Source organism: Equus quagga, chromosome 8 (assembly GCF_021613505.1).
Source record: "Equus quagga isolate Etosha38 chromosome 8, UCLA_HA_Equagga_1.0, whole genome shotgun sequence".
Lineage (NCBI taxonomy): Eukaryota > Metazoa > Chordata > Mammalia > Perissodactyla > Equidae > Equus > Equus quagga.
Genome location: NC_060274.1, coordinates 40,323,612 through 40,346,708, shown reverse-complemented (window position 1 = coordinate 40,346,708; position 23,097 = coordinate 40,323,612). Strand labels below are relative to the sequence as shown.

At 45.7% G+C, this 23,097-nt stretch overlaps 1 protein-coding gene across 6 annotated transcripts in view; it reads right to left on the bottom strand.

Annotated features, from left to right (window-relative positions):
- The window catches only part of BLVRA (biliverdin reductase A), a 76,259-nt gene that overhangs the window by 40,180 nt on the left and 12,982 nt on the right, over positions 1-23,097 (bottom strand). For 2 of the 6 annotated variants that reach the window (XM_046670193.1, XM_046670194.1), the window contains exons 2-5: positions 18,647-18,679; positions 6,161-6,282; positions 3,669-3,788; positions 2,011-2,108 (exon numbers count right to left, since the gene is read on the bottom strand). In XM_046670193.1, coding sequence (XP_046526149.1) covers positions 2,011-2,108; positions 3,669-3,788; positions 6,161-6,282; positions 18,647-18,658 — 352 coding nt within the window. In that variant the 5' untranslated portion in view covers positions 18,659-18,679. Of the gene's footprint in view, positions 1-2,010; positions 2,109-3,668; positions 3,789-6,160; positions 6,329-7,655; positions 7,842-9,167; positions 9,198-18,646; positions 18,680-23,097 lie in introns of those variants that run through there. The other 4 variants (XM_046670189.1, XM_046670188.1, XM_046670192.1 and 1 more) reach the window with 3 other exon arrangements.

Genomic DNA, 23,097 nt, shown 5'->3' with positions numbered 1-23,097 from the left:
TCTGTACATATCCACCTAGATTCTGCCTGCTTAAGTGGCTAATACCAAGGCTCCAATATAACACTGATTCTTAGTATTTTTTTCCTCATTTAAAAAAAAATTAACTTAGGTACATATTTTATTCAGATTTCCTTAGTTTTTACCTAATGTGCTGCTTCTGTTTTAGGATACTACATTACATTTAGTCATTATGCCTCTATAAGCTCCTCTTGGGTTGGAAAATTTCTCAAACTTTCCTTATTTTTTTAATGACCTTCACAGTCTTGAAGAGTAGTGGTCAGGTATTTTGTAGAATGCTCCTCAACTAAGATTTTTCTGATGTTCTCCTCATAATTAGACTGGGGTTATGTTTTGGGGAGGAAAACTACACAGGTGACGGGCCATTCGCATCACACCATATCAAGGGTACATGCTATTAACATGACTTACCACTGTTGATGTCGACCTTGATCACCTGGTTGAGGCAATGTTTGTCTGGTTTCTCCAGTGTAAAGTTATACTCTTTTTCCTTACTTTCCATGTATACTCTTTGCAAGGAAGTCACTATGTGCAGGACACTATCCTTCTGAACAAACTTAGCCTGTTATCTTGTAGAGCATTCCACGTTTTGGTCTGTTCGATTTTTAAAGGTGTCATTTAATTTGTTCCTTATCCCCGTATTTCCTGTAAATCTCACTTATACGGTTGATGATGTGTACATCACACCAGATGGCTTGTGATGTCAGATTGACTCATATTAGCAATCATTTGGTTAGGAAGGTAACAGCAGAGCTCTTCACTGTAAAAGCGCGTTTTTTCTTTGCAATTGGCAAGAAATGTATCGGGTATACTTTGGCATCTTGGTCTTCATCCATGGACATCGACGCCATGAGAAATGATATACAAAGGTGCTGGCTCCAAAGCTCCTGAATCCTCTGGTTCCCATCAGTACTCATTCACCCAGCTGTGTGTTCAACAAACATCTACCGAAGGCCTACTAAGTTCTAGGCAGTATTTAGCTGCTGGGGCTACAGAGGGGAAAGCTGGGCTCTGTCCTCCAGGCGCACAGCCCAGTGCTACAGAAAGGCGATCAAGAGTTTCAGTAAAGTGTGATCAGTCTACACCGGTGAGAAGCATACGGTGCTTTCTTTGGTGATTGCCACTATAATTGTTCACCACACTTTGCTCACATACTCAAGATTTTCATTAGTTAGTGTTGAAACAAAGAGCGTTTATGATTTAAACTTCAGTTAACTAGCTCCTTTAATCCACAAATATTCTAGTTAGTTCTAGTTGCCTCCATAGAAAGACTTGTCTAGTTATTATAAAAACATAAAAATCTAAAAATCTCCAGAGGGCAGCATGGCTTAGAGGAACGAATGTAGACTTCAGAGCCCAAAAGGATTGAAGCCAAAGCTCCATCTTTCATTTTGTAGTTGTGTTACTGGCTTTGTGATCTGGCACAAATTATTTAACTTCTCTGAGCCATGGATTCCTATACATAAGCTAGAGGAAGTAGCTACCTCCAAGGGTTTTTAGGACAATTAAGCAAAATAAGATATGAAGTGCTTAGAAGAGCTCCCAAGTTCCTAGAATATAGTAAATATTTAATAAATGGTATTCCTCTTGAGAAATAGCAAAAACTATAAAGTATGCATATAAGACAATCAAGTACTCTGATTTGCGCATTTTTCCTTTAGCAGTATAAATATCACAGGAATAAAGCCAAAATAATATCATGACACTAGCACAGGTGGAAGCTAATTCCTATTTTTCGTTAGAGTAAAAGAAGCTGGTGAGTCTCAAACCAAAGTTTGCAGATTCCCACCATCCCCCCACCCTGCAGGCCCTCCATACGCTGCCTCTTATTTGTGCCTACAGTATGGGGCATGGTCAGGGGGTTGGGAGACCATAGAACAGTAATATATGACATGGGGTAAAGTTTTAAAGGCATAAAGATGATAGCATAGAAATCTTAGAGGCAGGAACTCTTAGCAATAGGGTCTGTGCTCCAGACAGAACATACGTCACCTTTCTGCTCAGCCAGATCCCACAGGTCCCGAGCTGCTGCCCAAGACAGTGTCATGGGGTATTCCACAAGGACATGCTTGCCAGCATTAAGAAACTGCCTTTGGAAAAAAGAGAGAGAGAGAGAGAAAATCACTTCAAATAAGCTTCACTAAAATGCCCTGCATGACAGAGAACAGAATGTTACACATGCACAAAGTCTCTGTGTGTACACGTGCCATGAAGGATGCGGGAGACAGTCAGGGCCAGAGGATAAGGAGGACGAACTGTACCTCACGTTAGTTTCTACTATGCTGCACGAGAGTGTCTTCCTAGTTACGGGCTAATCTGAACATTCATCCATTCATCCAGTTACAGATTCAACTAGGTACTACTTACCAGTTATTTCAGAGAAGAAATAGAGACATGTTAACAGGTAAAGTGCCTGTTACCAATAACAGCTATGAATAAAGATTACAAATCCCAGGGGAGCTAGCTCTGCCTGAGGCAGCCCAAAGGGGTTTCACTAATGACATCTGAACTGGGCCTTGAAGGACAAAAGCCCTCTTCCAGGTGTAACAGGACAAGGGTATTTCCCTTTGAGCAGCATGGGCAGGGGCTGGGGCGTTTGACGGGGCTCCGGCCATTGGGATAATGGTGCGAATTTCAGCACGGCCGGGGCATGGGCTACAGGAGGAAGAGGGAAACAAAGTCCCAAAAGGAGCTGGGAGTCTGAGAGTGAAGGGGCTAGAAGGCTGGGCTCAGAACATGGAATTTGATTCTCTAGATATTTTAGGGTACAAGCATGGGAATTACACGATCGCTTTTTTAAGGAAATACACTCTGGTGCCAAAGAAGGTTAAGGGGAGCCAAGGAAAGGTGTGTCTTTCCACACTAGAACTGGAGTGATGAAGAGGGAGCAGCTTACTCCTGGGGGACAGCAGGGTGGCAGCAGCTGTGGCTGAATGTCGGAACCTAGAGGGGAAGCTGAGACTCAGGGAGGCGGCCGGCACTGCCGAGGGAGCTGCCAGGTCCCGGGTGGGGCTCCTCCTTCCAGGCTCAGTCCCACCAAAAGCTCGAAGGGCTCTCAGCTTCGCATTCAAAGGTGGGGCAGCGGGACATGTCGCTTCCCCTCTTGCTCTATAAACAATGTCATCTCCCCTCTTTGATGCCACCACTACTTCCTTACACTTTTATCCCATGGCAAAAACGCTTTATACTAAAGGAGCTCTCAGAGATAGCAAATGATGTGGAAAGGGTAAACGATCAAACACTGGAAGCTGATCCACACTTAGAAAGGACCATGACAGTTTGCTGAGGCACAGAAAAGATGCGGGCTCCGTATCCTGAGTTATAGGATGAGAAAAACGCAAGCACTGTTCAAACTACTCTCAAGAAATTCTTTACAAAGAAATAAGACACTTTAATTCTTAATGTTTCTAATGTTTTAAATTACAGTGTACTACGTAAATATTAGTTTTACTACATTTTTCATTTCCTTACACATTTATAACCAATATTGAGAATTTTTATTGTTTTGACGACAATTTTTAAAGATCATGGATCCACTGTAATCCTTCCGTTGATTACTAAGACCCCTTTGCAAGATTTCGGCTTGCCCAGTCATTCTCACAGCCCTGCACGACTGCGCAAGGCAACGATAGCCTGCGTTCAACACTCACCTGATGTAGTCCTCATGGCTGGAATTCTCACTGCAGATATAAGCAACCTCGACCTCTTGGCTGGAGAGAGCATCTTCCAAAGAAATCTGGGGCACTCCTTCAACACTCCCGAGTTCTCGTCTGTTTGAGAGTAACAGGGAAATGGAACTCAAAAGTAGGCAGAATATCGAATAAATGAGAGCCATCTCTCTCCCCTCCTCCCAACAACGTCCTGATGATCAGCTTTTGGAAATCAAGAAACGAATTTCCTCCCTCCCACTTCCAGGGCACTTTCCACCATGGAGGGAGAAAAACAGCCCCAGGGGTGAAGTCAGGGCACCAGGCATTGAGTGCCGACACTACAACTAACAGCCTGTGTGACGTGGGAGTCTCTGAATTACTTAACTTCTAAAGTAAAAAGAACTGGTCTCCTTTTATCTCATGAGACGTGATCTCTGTGGTCACTGCCAGCTCCGAGCACTTGGCCAAACACTGTGTGTCTCAAACCGAATCCAAATCCGATACGCTAACCCCTTTAAAGTGCAAACGGCTGAGTGCATTCAAGCTTCTTCACATACATCACGGCTTCCTGATGGTCAAGTACAAGGCGAGTGTCATCGCCTCCTTGATAGCTGAGCTCACAAAGCCCAGAGAGGCAGTGGCTGCCACGGCTGACCAGCAGCAGAAGCAGGACAGGAACCCTAAGCCTTCTGGCCCTTTGCAGGAAGGAGCTTCTGCTCTAGAAGAGCCGAGCACCCGGCTATCTGCACAGGCCCCAGGGCGGGGGCTGGCGCAGTCCTCCAACGGTGGCCGCCACAGAGGAAACGGGCAGAGCAGGAGGCCTTGGCCGGCTCAGAGCTCCACCCAAGCTGCAGCAGGCAGAAGGCAGTTAGGAAAGTTCAGCTGCCAAAGGGCATTATGGGAGGTTTCCTCCTACGGGTGCCACCCAATCCATACGGCTTAATTTGGCCAATACTTATTGTTTGCCTGCTGTGTGTTGGGCACTGCAGGGAGGATGAAGAGAATGAATTAAAAGTCCTCAGCTTCCAGTGAGCTCACAGGCTGGTAGCGGGAGGAAGACACACATACAGATACACAGCAACACAAGACTAACATGAGAAATGTGCCGGAGGTACAGGGAGGAGGCTGAGAGAAGGCAAGAAACGCCTAGTTTAGAGTTTCAGAAAAGGCCTCCTGGGGAGGTGACAGACTCAGCAGGTCGGCCATGAAGAACAGTGTATGTGAGAAGGGGAACAGTGCGACAATGGCAGGGTGCCGCAGAGCAGCAGGTATGAGCTGGCCATCTTCGCACACGACCTGGGTAGTTCAGGAGCTCCCACTGCATCCGTCACGGCAGCCAGCTGGCAGAGGACTGGGGATTACGGGAAAAGGAGAGGCCCTGCTTCAGCCTTGAGCCAGTGCTGTGCTCGATCCAGCTTCAGGTGGGGGCACACTGGGAGCCACAATGCTGGCTAACAACAACGTCGATCTCCCATTTGTGTGCAGCTCCCTTCAAGTCTTACTGGGAGAGGAACAGAGACCAAGGACAGATTCCCGGCACTTCTGGGTCTCCCTAGCGCCCAGAAGTCCACTTTAAATCCTTAAAGGAAGGGCCAGGTTTTGAGACAGGTAAACTGCAAGAAAGTAGGTCCCACAAATTAAAATATGAAAAATCTCCAGCACAGACCATCACGATGGTTACTTCTGCCTTGCGTAAGTATTTATCTGATTTCTCCAAAGCACTAGAAAGTAGAGACACGCCCAACTTGCGCACCACACATCTCAGCCCGCAAAGTGCCTACATCTAGTTCACCACTCATATCGATGAACGAGGTTGCACAGCGGGACTTTGGTGAGTAGTGTGTGCAAGTGGAGCAAGGAGCTGAGTGTGGGGCAGGGAAGAAGAAACACGGGGGTAAGTTCAGTTTTGGTTGAGTTATGGGAGATAAACAAATCCCTAAAGAAAAGCGGGGCTCAAAATGATCAAAGGGAAAGGAACACATGGTGTTTAAAAGATGGGCTTTGAATCAAACAGACCTGTGTCCAAATCCAGTTCTTAGACTTCCTAGCTGTGTGACCTCAGGCAAATTACCTAACTCCTCTGTGGCTCAGCTTCTTTATCTGTAAAGTGGGCTTGGTGATCAAATCTACATCAAATAGTGGGTAAGCCTGGTAAAGCCCAGGGCCACTGCATGGATGGCTGTTATGATGACTAATGTACACCTTAAGCCTTCTTTCAGGCCACCCCATCACATGTTCGCTGTGCCCCTTCTGTAACTGTCAGACCCCTCTGGGCTGACTCGTTGAACATCCCAGCTGCAGGGCCAGCACTCTTCAGCTCCCAGCCCCATTCACACCGGAGATCTTGTGAGGCTGACCCCCAACACAGTTCTCTGAGTGACCCTGGGGTCAGCTCTCTCTCTCCTGGGTCTGGAGAATCTCCATGTCCCGAGGCCTAGTCCATCTCTCTGAGCTTCCCACGAATTACAAAGCACAAAGCAAATGCGAGCCACCTGGACACGAAGCCAATCAGGTTCAGGAACGCCGATGAAGGATGTGGATTCCGCAGGTCCCTTATCCGCACGGAGCCGGCTCTGCCAACGCCAACCACCACGACGCCAAACTTCCTCTCGGGCTGAAACACAAGGGACCAACGTGGAGTTTGCAAATGGTCCAGGCATCTGGCAGGGAACAGCAAAACAAAGACGCGTGGGCAGAACCAGTCAGGGTCCGACCAGCAAGGAAGGGAGCCAACCCAGAACCCACCAGAAGCCGCGGCACGTAAGGATTAAGAAAGTCCCTGAAATGCGGCTCGGAGAGAAGTCACCTCCACCCAAGACATATTTCTACGGGTGCTCTGGCCAGTGTCATCCACGGAGAAGGCTCCCACATGTGGCTCTCCATTTCTACTGCCACCTCTCCAAGGGTGGGAGATTTTCCTCTTTAAGCCATTCCTAGCCCACGTTCTGGTCCCTCTGTCTTCCCTGGATCCCTCCTCTAGGGGACACGCGACTCTCATACAGCTGGGAGTCTTCAGAGGCCTCAGCTGCTCAGTGAGCTGCTGGCAGAAGGGCAAATAGGCAAACCACGATCTGTCACCTACTCAGACTCCTCACTATGGCTTTCTGGGTTCCAACCAACTTCCCTCCCACTCTGCCATGGTAGCTTCCGTATCATTTAGGTATCCTGCTGGCAGCTGTATGCAAATCGTATTAGAGTGAAAAATCAAGTCGACTTTTGAAAGTTACCCAGCAACTCAATAGAATACAAACTGATACAATTATCTCTATACATCCCTTAACCCAGATCCTGAATGTGTCTGAGCACAGACTCACCCCCTTCCTTCACCTCTACTATCTGGTTGTCGCCATTTCCTGCTGATTCTGCCCCTCTCCCTGTGTCTCCTGCTCTCGTCTTGGCCCAGGCCTTCCTTGCCTCCTTACTGACAATGTAATCAATAACCAACTAGTCTCACTGCTTCTAATCTCACCCTTCCCACGGCCGTCCACAGGCCTCCCAGAGCAGGTGCTTACGATGAAACTAAGTCCCTCCGCTGATAAGGCCCGTCATTTCCCCAACTGCTATGCACTGAGTGTTTGTGTCCCCCCCAAAATTCACACTGAATGAAGATTGTAACCCTTTCCTGCAATATGATGGGATTAGGAGGTGGGGCCTTCGGGAGGTAATTAGGGTTAGGTGAAGTCACGAGGTAGGAGCACTCATGAGTGGCGTCAGTGTCCTTACGAGTCACGAGAGCTTGCTTCCTCTCTCTGGCCTCCGCCCACATGAGGACACACTGAGAAGTCAGCTGTCTGCAACCCAGAAGAGGGCTCTCACCAGACCCTGGCCATGCTGGCAGCCCGAACTCAGATTGCCGGACTCCAGAGCTGTGAGAAATCAATTTCTGAGGCTTATAAGCCACCTGGTCTGCAGTACTTTATTACAGCAGCCCAAACTGACTGAGATTCCAACCAAAGAGCGAAAAACAGCCAAGTGCAAGTTCTTTACCAAACATATGAGACCTTCCACAGCTTGGCTCCTGCCTGGTTCTCCAGCATCACTGAGGGGTTGCCTGGAAGCCAAGAAGTCTGGAAAGTGTCTGCAGCCTGCAGCTTGGGAGGGAGTGTTCACAGGAGCTTGACTGCCTGCTAAGCCACACAGCAGCCTTGACGGACACATGAGACTGCAACTGTGCCCTGTGAACAACAGTCTCTTTCTTCAGTCTCCCAGGACTCCCGAGACTGCCTCTAACCGGCCGACTTCACACGGAGAGAGCTCTGGACAGTGTAGTTTCAGGCTGCTTTCTCTGAGTCAGGGGGGAGCATGAGAAGGAGCGGCCACAACGCCCAACTGACAACAGGCAATTGAGCCCAGTTACTACCTTTTCAGTTACAAGTCTAGTTTTTTATTTTTATTTTTTGACAGTCTCACGTACCAAAAAGCAGTAAGGTAATCATTAGAGAAATCTGTACAGCCAAACACACCCCGATCAAATATTTGTTTCTTCTTTAACTGAGAAAAGGAGACGAGCAATCTCACTAGGTTAAATATTTACTGCATTTCTAAGATTAACTATTGAACAGCCGTATTCCAGATAACAACCAGGAACATAAGTTTCTAGCTTCAAAAGAGCCGCTAGATTAAGAAACAGCTCCATTATCTGTAATAAGCCAAATTGCTTTTTTCATTTTAGTAGTTGATGATACAAACTTGCAAACAAAACCCGGCTTGCCCAGCGTCAGACTGAATGACGAAATGTTTTACAGTTTGGTTTGGACAACATTTTCTTGCACAACTGACACAGAGGGACAAAATAGGCGTGAAAATATTGATATTTTAAGAGTTGAGTTCCTCCTTGGGAAAGAACTTTATTTTTGAGGAAAATGAATTGCTAGGCCATTTTTCCTGAGCGTCTGCATTTTACATGAGACCTCTTCAGCATTTTCTGACAGGAAACTGCAAATCAAAGAGATGAGGGCTTCTGGTTTCTCATTCCACACGTAAGGAGCCATCCTAACAACAAGAGACAAGCTAAACAGACTGAAAAATCAACAACTCTTCCAGGATCCATAATAGAGGGGAGGACATGGGGCAAAGTGCTGCCCCAAGACTGGACAGACAGACAGGCAAATGCAGAGAACAACTTTCTGGAGCAGAGACTCAGGAGCAAAAAGCGCCTCAAGGACCAGCGCTGCGGGGGAGAGCCTGGACTGCACCTGATGAACTGCTGGACGCTCAGTGAGGACGACTCTGAGAGTTAAACACGCCAGGGACCCAGCCTTGGGGAGGGGGCCCCACAATTTGGTGAGATTTACCTCCAGGAGCTTGACCAGTTCCGATAGTAAATATTGCAGAAACTTCCCCTCTTGCTTCCAGCAGGGAATGAGATAAAGAACCCTTTTGAAATATGCCAGAAATGTTCTTGACAAGGCCTGCCCTCAAGGGAAACTCGTTAACCAGAGCCTAACCTGCTGGGGTATTATCAGAGCCTAACTGACCTCAGGGAAGGGAAACACCCACCTCCAGGCCCCTCAGGCCATCCTGTCCCACCTAAGGAGGGAGGAAAAAAACAAGAAACAGTGTGAAGTTCATAATTCAGAGGCACAGGCTTAACAAGAGACTGAGACCTAATCCCTGGACTACAGAATGCCTCCCCTCCCCCACACCCCACCGCCACGTCACTAAAGGCCTATTTACAGCTATTCCTCTCACACAGTACCTCATATCTGGCTATCAAGGAAAAATGACAACACGTACCAAAAGGCAAAAACCACAATTTGAAGAGACAGAGGAAGCATCAGAACCAGACACGGCAGGGATGTTGGAATTATGAGACTGGGAATTTAAAACAACTATGATTAACACGCTAAGGTCTAATGGATAAAGCAGACAGAATGCAAGAACAGGTGGGCAATGTAAGCTGAGGGATGAAATCCTGAGAAACAACCAAAAAGAAGTGCTAGAGATCAGAAACACGGAACAGAAATGAAGCAAACCTCTCATGGGCTTATTAGTGACTGGACACAGCTGAGGAAAGAGACTCAGAGCTTGACAATATCTCAGTGGTAACCTTCAAACTGAAAAGCAAAGAGAACAAAGACTGAAAAAAACAAAACAGAATATTCAAGGACTGTGGGACAACTACAAAAAGTATAATGTATGTAATGGGAAAGCCAGAAGGAGAAGAGAGAGAGAAAGGATCAGAAGAAATATTTGAAACAATAACGACTGAGAATTTCCCCAAATTAATGTCAGACACCAAACCACAGGTTCAGGAAGTTCAGGGAACACCAAGCAGAATAAACGCCCCCAAACAACGATGCTCAGGCCCGTGATTTTCAAATTACAGAAAATTAAAGATAAAGGGGAACATCCAGAAGGAAGTCAGAGAAAAAACACCCATACAGAGGAACCAAAATAAGAATTACATCTTACTTCTCCTCAGAAACCATGCAAGCAAGAAGAGAAATGTGAAACGAGTTGACAACAGTGCCTCCATTTTGCACCCTGGACTCCATCTTGTTAAAAATATGAAACTGTGCTGACCTTGCTGACTTGCCAAAAGGGAGCTATTTGCTGAGAAAGGACTTTCCGAAGGGCTGTGCAAAAATATACTTTTTGTGGAAGCAACAGGATGTCCTTGGGTAACCAATGAATTGTAACAAATTGATCCTTCCTAACAAACAACTGGGGTAACAGTTCTGGGCTCTCCTTTTTGCTATGAACACTCCTGACCTTCAGCCCTCAGAGGTACATTTCTCTGGCTGCTGCTGAAGCCTGTCTTCCCCGAATTGCAATTCCAAGACCCCCAAATAAAGACTCTCCTTTTGTTTTGCAGTTGCCTCTTTTTTCTAAGTTGACAGAGAGGAGTGAAATATTTGAAGTGTTGAGGGAAAAAACCCGCCAACCTAAAATTCTGTATCCTGGGGCCGGCCCCGTGGCCGAGTGGTTAAGTTCGTGTGCTCCGCTGCGGCAGCCCAGGGTTCGGATCCTGGGTGCGGACATGGCACCGCTCGTCAGGTCACGTTGAGGCGGCGTCCCACATACCACAACTAGAAGGACCCACAACTAAGATATACAACTATGTACGGGGGTGTTTGGGGAGATAAAGCAGAAAAAAAAAAAAAGAAAGATTGGCAACAGTTGTTAGCTCAGGTGTCAATCTTTAAGAAAAATAAATAAAATAAAATTCTGTATCCTGTGAAATTATCCTTCAAAAGTGAAGGAGAAATAAAAAGTTCTCAGACAAAAACTTGAGGGAATCTGTTCCCAGTAGACCTGCCTTGCAAGAAATGTTAAAATAATTTCTACAGGGAGTGGGAAAATAATGTAAGTTGGAAAATCACATCTATATAAAGAAAGGAAGAGCATCAAGGAAGGACTCAGTGAGGGTAACACAAAAACTTTATTTTTCTTATACTTAGTTGATCTAACACAACAATTTGTTCGAAATCAAACAGCAACAAAGTAATCAATTACGTATGCTTATGTATATGTCTTACAAATGTATTTAGATACCTCCAGATGCTTATAAGTGAAATAAATGGAGCAATGACACAAAGGACAAGAGGAAGGAACTGGATCCTTCTGTTATTTCATGAGACTCACACGACCTGTGGAGCAGCACAGTGTTATTTGAAAGTGGACTTGGATTAGCTGTAAATGTATATTGCAAACTCTAGGGCAACCACTAAAAAAAGTAAAAAAAAAAAAAAAAACCCAATATGCTGAGAAAAGAGAGAAAATGGAATCAAAATGCTCAATTAAAACCACAAAAGGGAGAAAAAGAGTGGAAGACAAAAACAGGAACAAAGAACAAGGGCAACAAACAAAAAATAGTAACACGCATTACTCCAACTACATCAATAATCACTTTGAACATTAATGGTCTAAATGCATCAATTAAAAGGTAGAGGTTGTCAGAGTGGATCAAAAAACAAGACCCAACCATATGTCGTTTACAAAAAACCCACTTTAAATATAAAGACACACATAGACTAAAAGTAAATGGATGGAGATAAGTGTACCATGCTACAACTAACCAAAAGAAAGCAGGAGTAGCTATATTAATTTTAGGAAGGGCATTACATAACAATAGTGGGGTCCAAGAAGACATCATAATCCTTAACATGTATACCTAACAACCAAACTACACGAGGCAAAAACCCAACAGAACTGCAAGGAGAAAGAGATGGATCCATTATCATAGTTAGAGACTTCAACACCCCTCCATCAGAAATGGACAGATGCAGCAGGCAGAAAATCAGTTAGGACACAGTTGACCTCAACACCACCATCAATTAACTGGATATAATTGACATGTCTAGACGACTTCATCCAACAACAGCATTCTTCTCAAGCTCACATGGAACACTCACAGCACATTCTGAGCCCTAAAATATACCTTAACAAATTTAAAAGAACAGAAATCAGACAGCGTCTGCTGAGGCCATAATGGAATTAAACTAGAAATCAATAACAGAAAGATAACCAGAAAATCCCAAAATATAAGGGGACTAAGTAAATCAAAGAGATGGCTAAACTGCTCTGTAGTGGTGGCTAAAACTTTGGGGTGGGAACCAGCCAACAGCAGGGGAAAGGGGAAGAAAGATGAATAGACAGGGGAAAATGCGTGCAGATTATGAAGAGGCTGAAGTACGTGGAGAAAGGAGCCAGTGAGACATGCCTAGTGGAGGGCGGACAATGGAATTCCAGAAACGAGAGTGACTAAAATTCCATTTTCAGTTGCTTGCTGTGCTCTGCCGTCTTGAACTTTTGGTAAAATGCCACTATACATACAGCCCTGCAGAGATATAAAAGGACAGGAGCAGTTACAAGATAGCAAAAAAGGGACACATACAAGGAATAGCAAAGTGACTCAAAAACTAATTCAGGACCAAATCTTAGTCACAGAGGAAGCTTGTTCCCTCTCTTGGACTCAGAGAAGCTGGTGTCTGGAGCTCCAGATCTGAAAATGACATTCAGAGAAAGTTAGGATTAAGAGAAGATGCTCTGCCAACTTAGAAAAAAACTGTTCTCAGATGAAGAGGGTAGAAGATAATGTCAAATCGCTACAGAAGAACAAGGTGTGAGGCATGAGTGCAGGTGCCAGACTACCACTCTGGGAAGGGAAAAGGAGATTCCAAACAGTCAGGAAGAACAATCTAATGTTTTTCACCCATTGTTTACAAGGATCAAAAAGTTGACAACACATTGTTTGGCACGGGCAAACAGGCAACCTTTTGAGAGCAAGTTGGAAATGTTTATCCAACAATACTCTTTGCTCCAGTAAATCCATTTCTAAGAAGGTAGCCTATGGAGCTACACAGGTGATATGACTTAGGTTTATTGCAGCCTTGCTTGTAATAGCAAAAGATTGAAAGTAACATATATGTTGTCAATAGCAGGCTGGTTATATAAGTTATGGTATACCTCTAAAATGGAATATTATGCAGCTACAAAAAAGAACAAGGAAGTTCTTTATGTATTGAAAGGGACTGATCTCCAAGATACATTGTTGGGTGAGAAAAGTAAAATACAGAGCAGTGTAAGTTGTATGCTATAGTTTGTGTCAAAAAAGGAGGGGGCAGCTAAAGGAAAAAAATATTTGTCATAGACGTTTAGAAATCTCTCTGAACGGATAGCCAAGAAACCAGTAACACTGGTTGCCTGGAAGCATGAAAAACAGAATAGCTGGGAGGGAAGAGGACTTCTCAGGGTAAATCTTTTTTCCCCCTAAATCCTTTCAAATTTTGAATCATGTGAATATATTCGTTATCCAAAATACAAACACTTAACATAGATACCAATATCTGAGGGCCGCTCAGAGCAGACAAGAACTCTGCAGCATGGAGAGCCGTACCCTTACTCCCACCTGCCCTCCTGGAGCTCCCTCTACAGGGTCTGGCATTCTCGGCTGCCCCACCTCCTGGCCCTTTGCCCCTGACCATGCCCTGTCCAAAGCCCCCCAAATCCTCAACTCCTCACACCGCAGGCAACAACTGCTGCCTGCACTCACCCTTTCTGGCCGAAGCCCAATCTGGTTCTCACCACTGCGCCTCTCTGCTTTACCTCAGGCCACCTAGGACCTTCTCGTTGCCATATTCAAGGGCTTTTCCTCAGCTGCATTCTCCTGGACCTCAGGCATATCTGAAACTTAACTGGACCCTCTTTAAATTCACTCCTGCCTTGTCTTCCCCCACCTCATGCTGAGGTTTTCTTTTCACATTTCACCACTTTTCTTCTTCATCCTGCCCCCTTGACGTGCATACGTCCCAATGCTCAATCCTTGTCCCTCTGTTCTTCTCTCTTCCCCATATTCCCTCATTCCTAAGATTTCCATGACCACCTTTATGCTGAAGACTCAGCATCTGGAGCTGTGAGCCATCCTCTCCTCCAAGCTCCAGTCCCCAGAAGAAATGTGAGCTGGGCATTTTCGCCTGGGCTGTCTCCCCCGACCTGGACCATCACGCTCTGTGCCAGACTCCAACCGTCCATCCCACCAGACTGGCTGTGGTCTGGACTTCTGGGCAAAGGCCAGTGACTCCACAAACTCTAACAGGCACCCCGCTTGAAATGCATTCAGCAAACATCCTCTGAGATCAAAGGGCTGGTTGCGGCTCATGATCTTTCTCCACCTTTCCCCTCCAGCCAGCCTGAGTCACAGTATGCTTTCCTTGAAAAACTTCTGTCATGTGACTTCCTTCTTCTACATTTTCAGTGACCCACCCCCGCTCTGGACTGCATTACAAGATTATTAAACAGTCTCTGGATCATCCTATCTTTTAGTCAACTGACATTTAGCGAGGACAAACTATGTATGTGGCATCATGACAGATGCCGTGGGGACACTAAGATGAATGTGGCTCACAGACGGCTATACTCGAAGTCAGAGAATGGAAGGTGACAAAAAAAGAGATAAATAAAGGACAATGGGAATTCACAGAGGGAGGTATCACTTCTAGAGAGAAAGCTCTGAGGAGCCTTCCATGTAGCAGAAATGACATCTGAACCAGATGGACAGGATTAGCTGACTACAGGAAAGAAGAAAAGCATTCATGGGCCAGAAACAGCAGGGCTTGAATCTGGGTTCTGCCTTTAATACCCTGTGGCTTAGAGCAATTTGCTTAACCCTCCTTTTCCTCATCTACAAAGCAGAGGTAATGAGAGCATCTTCCTCACAGGCATTTTGTTAGCATCAAATGGATGCGCATCATGGGAGCTATGCAGCAGATTAACTATATGTTATATCTTGAAAACACAGTGCTGAGTGGACAGAATAAGAAAGAGAACAAGACATAAACTGTAACAAAATACAATTATTTGAATTAAATGTACATCACACAATGGTTCCCAGGGGTTAGGGGTGGGAGAGGCTGTGACAACAAAAGGGCAACAGAAGGAAATGTTTGGGAGTGAGGGTCTGAATCCTGACTGTGGTGATGGTTCCCCCAATTGATGCATTAATTCACAGGACTGTACACCCCCCAAAAAATCAATTTTATAGTATGTAAATGTAAAAGGCATTTGTACAAAAAGAATACCATATTTTCATGAATACACGCAAACAGAAAGGTAAACATTTGGTACATGAGAACCGCTGTCTTTGGAAGGGTGAGAATGCGGATGGAGACAAAAAGGAATAAGAAGATACATACAAGAGAGGGGCCTGGCACAGACCAACCAAGACAACGTGCCATGAACTGGGGCTGAGGAGTACCCTCTGTGCCTGAGGTCTCCTCCTCTGTCCCCAAAAAGGGAAAGATAATGACCGAGGGGAGGGTAAGTAAAGCGCAGAAGAGTAAGTGCAGAATTAGGAAAGAGAGGAAGAGATGAGGAGGTAGAGAGTAAAGTAAGAGACAGATTGCAAAGTTACTACGGTCTCACTTATCAGTAAGTTCTATAAGCATAAATACCATGTCTACGTTTTTTAGCATTAGAGCTGTAAGGCCAGGTCTGGAGTCTGGCACAGTGTGCTGCTGCATAAATTCTGGTGACTGATTAAGTCAAAGAAGTAACATGGAGTGTGGAAAAGGAGTGAGAGGACGTCAGGCTTCTGAGCCAGGAGAACAGACAGCATGGGTACCATTCCCTGAGAGGGGGCCCACGAAGAGAAGCATATTTGAAGTGGGTAAAAGACAGCAAGTCTGGCTTGGGTTACAATGAGCTGGTGTGCCTGTGGAACCTCTAAATGAAGATGAGCAGTCCAGGCTTCTGGATGTACGGGTTCGAGTTGAGGAGAAAGACCTGGTTGAACAGAACCATTTGGGACATTCCTAAGCATACAACTGATAAATAAAAGCCGTAGGATCAGAGGAGGTCCCCAGGACAGTAAGTAGGGCAAGAAGTTCCCTGGAAAACACAAACTTTTAAGGAGCAAGGAGAAGAGGAGCCTAAGAAAGAGTCTGCGAAGAAGTCACTAGAGAGACAGGGAGAAACCCAGGGGTGTGACAGGGACACTTTAAGAACATGGTCAATAACGTCAAATGCTTCAAGGAAAATGTTTCCACCAAATCTGGCAATATGGAGGCCACTGGTGACCTTCACCTGAGAAGTTTTTAGTGGAACAGTGAAAACCAAGTCAGCCAGCAGTGGGATGAGATATAAAAGGGGAGTAAGAAGGTGGTCACAGACAACAAATGATGGGTGGTGAAGGCAGAAGAGAAGGGGGACAGTCGGAGGGGGATCCTGGGCCTTGGAATGTATTTTAAAGGTTGAAAGGAAAAAGTGATCAACAAAGGAAAGATCAAAATTATAGGACATAAGGAGAACTTAGATGGATGGAACTGTTACTGGGCCAGGTTGTATAAGCTTAATATCAATGCAAAGGTTCTACTCTTTCTTCAGACCTTCCAAAGCTATGGAAATTAGAGTGAGTCATGGCCTTCAGATCAGAGGCACCAGAAAGTGGGTAACAGAAGTCAGACCTACCATTGACTAGTCACCATTCTGCAGCTTTTGAGTTTTGTACTGTGTGTATTTACATTAAGAAAATAAATTATCAAAAAATTATTATTTAAGGTGAATTTCAGTATAATGGCAGGGAAAGAAGCCAGACTGCAGCAGGTTGAGAATGATTCAGAGAGATGAGAAAATAGAGAAATTACTTGCAGACATCTTTTTCAAGAAGGATCCCTCTGTGGGGCCGGCCCAGTGGTGTGGTGTTTCTGTTTGTATGCTCGGCTTTGGCAGCCCGGGGCCCGCCGGTTCAGATCCTGGGTGCAGACCTACACGCCACTCATCAAGCCATGCCGTGGCACAGTCCCACATAAAATAGAGGAAGACTGGCAACAGATGTTAGCTCAGGGCCAATCTCCCTCACCAAAAACAAACAAACAGAAGCATCCCTCTGAAGGAGATGAGAAAAATAGGATTATAATAGTTTGACAAGATATCATGTGTTGTTCTGAAGAAAGTCAAAACTAAAGCATTCTGAATATTAATGAGAAAGAGTGAGTAGAAGTGAGGTTAACAATGCAGCTGGTAAAGGGTAACAAGGGAGGCAGCGCAAGGTCTGAAGAGGCAGGAGAGTTCGCAATTCAGAGTATGGAGAGGGTACATTTTCACCAGAAATGTCTTGCACTGGATGTGACGGGTCCTTTCGCCACGTGCATCCCCCTTTCTTCCTATATCCAGCCCAGGAGTAGAGGAGGAAGCTCTCCAGGCTGGGCTTCAACAGTCTAAGCCAATTGGCAAAATCCTGACGACTCTGACACAGTAATTGGTCCAGGAATGGGCATGTGACCTGATGCTGGCTGATAAGACCTAAGGACACATGCAGTGGGGCTTCAAGAAGAGGTTCTCACTCTTCTGGGAGGACAGCAGGAAGCCAGCCATCTCTTTGTCCTGCTCAAAACGAATGAGGACGCATGTGGCCCCAAGTGCTGCTGGCAGCCGTCCTGTCACCACAGGCGAACTACCTCCAGGATGAAGCCAACACTTGGATGAAGAGCAGAGATGAAGAGATCCTGGATTCTTGATGAGATCTCTGAGCCACTGGGTCAACCAGCCCTGAAGCCTGCCCTCCGTTTGGACTTCTAGGATAAAAATTACATTAAGCTGGGTTGTCCTATACTCGTACCCTGTAGCTCTCTCACTATGAAACATCCCTTCCACTGTGACAAGAGGAATAGACAAACAGGGAAGCAGGAATTGAGAGAATCATGCCTGATGGTTCCAGTTTTTCTCTGTAAAGTAAAAGGTGATCTAGATGCTAAGAGTGAGGAGGAAGCTGGGAGGAGTGATGATGACTGGAGCTGGCTGTTCAGGGGAATGCGAAAGAGAGCTGCCCGGGGCTAGTGGAGGGTGTGGCAGGCAGTGCTGAGCGCCCACAGGAGGGTTTTGAGACATTTCCCAGCTGCGAACAGCAGGAAGCTGTGCCACTCACCCAAGACCACCATCCTGTGGGGACAGCTTCTGGGTTCGCCCTAGTGGATCAACAGGACAAGAGGAAAAGGAGTTGAGGCATCAGCACGATAGCAGGTAAGGAGGTCGACTCCAGGGTCTAGGCCTGACTTGGAAGGGAGTGAGAGGAGGAAGGGGCTGTCAGTCAGGAAAAAACAAAAGGACAGACAGACCAGATAACTCATCGGATCAAAGAACAGGTACAGAGGAAGTGAGAGCACCAAGGAGATAATGCCGACAAAGGTCCTAGTGAGCAGCATTAATTGTCCTGAGAACAACACAGAGCAGGGCTCTGGGCCCAGCACCGCCCTCGCCTTGCTGCCTGCTCCACCCCTAGCCCTTGAGTGTTGTTCCAAGATTAACTGAAGTAGATAAATCCTCATCTCACTGAAGCCGGACAGACACAGATAAGAACTCAGGCCTAACTTTTCGACATCACCCAAGCCACATGCACATGGCAGCTTGGAGGGGAAATGCTTTCCAGGTCATGCCGATGTTTCTGAAAGCTCTGTAGGGAAAGACGACACTCTGTGAAGGAGAAATGAGGGACAGTGCAAGACAAGCATTCTTTAAACTGGTCCTTTTAAAGAACTCACCTCTGCATTCATCTTGGTCTCTTCCTCCAGCGGCTGTGAAGACAAAAGCAGAGGTTCAGGACTCTGGTGGCACCCGCCCCAAAATCCATGCAGACACTCCCCTTTGCCACCCCACTTCCTCCCCAACCACTTTGTCCCATTGGCCCCATCTTCCCCAAATGCCTCCACCACATTGTGCTGTCCAGTAAGGGTACACAGGCCAGTGTCTGATTCTGAGGGTGGTGGTGGCTGATTCCCCTGGGATGACAGGCCAGTACTGTTTTTCTAAAGAAGGACATTTCTAACCCCCAAGGTCCATCTCTTATACAGGGAGAGTAGTTGTAAACACGATGCCTCCATGTACTTAAAAGAATGATGCACTTCCCAAAGTGGGTGCTCAGAGAGGACAGCTCATATCTGCCTTTCTTTTATGGGGACAAGCAAGGCAGTAAAAATATGCACGTCTTTTTTTTCCTCCTAGCTGAGTTTCCAAAAGACTTCAATGTATGACATTAAAAGAACAGTTCAACAGGCGAGTCTGAACCATTAGCATTGAGGAGGAGGAAGGAGGGAGCAAACAGGCGAGCATGAGTCAGAAGGAATGAGAAAAGAGAAGGGGAAGATAAGGGGAAGCAGGAGAGAGAAGGAAAAGAAATAAGGAACTAGTGTGGACTAACAGTGGTTCCCAAGCTTAACGAACTCCTAGTAGTGCTTTCTGAAAAAGCGTACTTCTGGGTTCCACCCTAGAGATTCTGATTCAGGAAGTCTACAGGGGAGGCGAGGCTAAGAATCTGCATTTTCAACAGGCATCCAGGAGATGGTGTACAGTCAGTCAGAGAGCCACACTTGGAGAAACACTAGAATTGAGAGTAGAACACAGAGGCCCATAAGGATAAACTTTCTCATTCATTTTTCAGAGCTGTTAGAATTGCCACTTGATTTTAACAAAGACCTGAGCAGGCAATGGCAGGGTGAGTGGGTAACCAGAGGTGATGGAGAAAGGACTAAAGATGCCTCCCCAGTCCTTCCACCTGGGTGGGATGTCCAGGAAGCCAACGCAAATGACCGCTCCAAGTTCCAGGAGAGGAAGGAGGGCCCTCCAAGGCCTCGGGGAAGGAAAGGCTCTGGCAGCCCCTGTCCTTGGACCCAACCCTGCATTTGATCTAATTCTCTTTCAAAATATAGGAAGGATTAAGCATAGTGATGATAACCATGAGTGATAAAACTGAAATAATAACACCCGTTAAAAAAAAAATCTGGACTCCTGGCAGTCCTATGAACACCTGGGATGATCATCTGGTCTGCGTGTCGAAAATACTGTTCTCATAACTGCCCTCCCTTCTCTCTTCCTACTCCTCCTTCTTGCTTTCAGAGTGGGTCTCATGAGCCACCCTCCCAGCATACATGCTGTCTTTCCTTTTGCAATCTGGAGTCTTTTCATGTTTACTGGAAAATCTGAAAAAGGGAACTTTCTAGAAGACAAATCGTAAAAAGCAGAGAGTGACAAAATGGGTAAGCATTCTTTGCAGATTCTGAGAAGCTGATACCAGCTCAGCACAAGGTTGACATAAGGGAAGCCATATTGTAGAAAAGAAACCATATTATAACTTTGAATGACCTCTGATTAACTAACCCAGACATGCTCTGTAGATTTTAGGGACACTCCCAGCTGCTATAAGTTTCTAACTCTGCTGTTTTGAGTTCCTTAGGAATGTGATTGATGCGAGGTCAGTGAACCGAGGAGTCAAAAGAAAGATTTCTTGGACTCTCAAGGTCTGGCAGTAGTGCTCTTTTATTTAGAGAATAGTGTGGAATAGCATGGGGACAGGACTCATGGGCAGTAAGAGCTGCTGCTGCTGCTGCTGCTGCTGCAGCAAACATGGGCTGAGGGTAGGGCTAAATTTAAGGCACAGGTATGTGAGTTCTCTCTTTACAAGACAAAGGAAAGAATATGTAAAAAAGAGTTGTTAAAATGGTATCAGTGCCGGTGGGGTCTGGTTATTGGGTGGTCCTATAACTTTTAGATAAGAATCAGACTGGATTAAGTAAATGGCAGAAGCCACTACCTTAAATATTATTTTCTGCTAAAGACAAAGGAGGACGTTGGTGGTGGGGGGAGTCAGCTACGTGAGGTTACCAGACAAACACAATAAACAAGACTTAAGTCCTTGTTGTCCCCATTAAGTTTCTAGAGATAAGGTCATCCCCCCTTCCTCCTGGTGCAGAGAGGGAGACACCCCCCACAGATGGAGACTTCCTTCACAAACACAAATGTCTCTCATCAAAGGGCAAGCAAATTCCACTCCTCAGAGCCTCCTTCTCATCTGCAGTTTTTAACAGTAGCCAGCCTAAAATAATCTTCATCATGATGACCCCCAGGCAGAGAGTCAGTGCAGACGGCCATCATCAATGACAAGTGAAAGATCAGGGTATAGGGCGTTGTTCTGGTCTCTGATGCAAATCCAGTAAAACAAAGGACTATCAGGAACTGAGACAAGATGTCTGTCCCACCTGGAGATCAGATGGAGGCCCCACTGGGATTGGTCTCTTTTTTGGAGACTGTTAAAATTGGGTCATCTATACTTCCTATTCTTCTGGTTGGACACTTGATTACAAAATGTGCCTTTAATGTTGTTTGAAAACTGTTGAGCAAGGTACAAAATTCTAATAATGCAAAATGGCAACCTGAAGCTGGGAACAAGAGAATATTTCCAAAAGAGTGCTAAACAGTTTCATTCCTCTAACCAGGATCTAAGCCCCAATTCAACAGGTAGTAGCTACATTAGTTGTCACCCCAAATCCCTCAAGACTGAGGAATGACCAAAGAATAGGAGGAATTGAAACCGGCAGAGAGTTAGCCATTGATTATTAAGTAGCTAGTAACTAAAGGTTTTTTTCCTTTTTGCAATTACTGATTATAGCTTTTGGCTGTTTGACCCACCCATTGTTAACTGTGCTGTTTAGGCAATATGCTATCTGACTCCCACTAGGTTCTCATAGATAATGTCTCCCTGGAGCCTGGGTCACCATGGTAATGGGTGTGTGAGCTGTTTTTCAGGAATCAGAACTCCTTGTCCACTTCAGGCTGGTTGAGACCACCAACTCATCAACTGGGCCCATGCAGATGTCCAACAGGCAACATTTTGCCATCAAGAGGCTAAAAACTCCACCCTCAGATCATGCTCCACCATTTTGTGAACACGCGTCCTGTGAAGAGGCATGAAGTCTGACTACACTTGCGCAGATCATCAATTACCTCACCTCTCCTCACCTCAAATCATCTGCCTCCACTTTTCAGACCACCTTGCTTCCTACCCCATAAATATCTCTGAATCCCTATTTCAGGGAAGCAGATTTAAGACTCATTCTCTTGCTTCCTCACCTGGCTGCCTAATGATTAAACTCTCTCCCTGTTGCAATCTTGTTGTCTTGGTGTTTGGCTTTCTGGGTGATGGGCAAAAACGAACCTGGTGCAGTAACAGAGTCAGTAGGAGTGTGATGTCTTCTTATGCATAAAATATCTCAGAAGGATATGCAAAACCAGGGGGAAAAGTCAGAAGTAAGCCAAGGAAGAGGGCTGGGCAACAGTCTGGACTGCAGGGGCTCTCCAGAGAAGGAGCCCTTCCCTACATAGATGCCCTCCCCAGCACTCTACTGTGTTTTACTTATATTCCTAATAACTTTAGTTTAAGTTTCCCATGGAGTTCACATGTGAATGGGGAAGTCAGATAACAAAATGCACAAATACAAGGAGGATGATAACAGTTTTGAGCCCACTTGTGTCAGCTACTTTATATGCACGAACCCTAATGCCTGAAACCTTGGCAAAAAAGCTAATATTCAGTCCATTTTACAGACGAGGTACCTGAAGTTCAGGGTGGTTAAAGCACTTGGTCTCTTAGTCAAGGCCTTGTGGGATGGCACTGTAATTTTCAGAGTTTCTGTTTCTAGAGCCAAACCCAGACTACCCCAGAGACCAGCTCCTGCCTTACACTCACCCAGAGGGCTCGTACGATAAATAGGAGACCTGGTGTTTGGTCCTGCTTTAGACCTGGACTAGCCAAGTGACCATGGTGAAAAAGGTTCCTCATCTGTAGGCTGAACAGTCAGACGTCATCTCTAAGTTCTGTTCCAGCTCTAAAATGCCCCGATTCCCAGAAAAGGAAATACAGGTGACTCTTAAAAGAAGTAGAACAATGCTCAACCTCAGTCATGATCACAGAATGCAAATTGCGATTTCACCCAGATGCTCTATCAGACTGACAAAGATCCAAATGTTTGCCACAGTGTGTTGGTCAAAGCATGGGGAAGAACACTCTGACAATATTGCAGAAGTACAGATAGGTAGTATCTCTATGGAGGGCAGTTTAGAAACATCTATTAAAATTCCAAGGGCCAGCCCCAGGGGCCTAGTGGTTAAGTTCAGCGCACTCTGCTTTGGCAGCCTGGATTTGGTTCCCAGGCGTGGACCT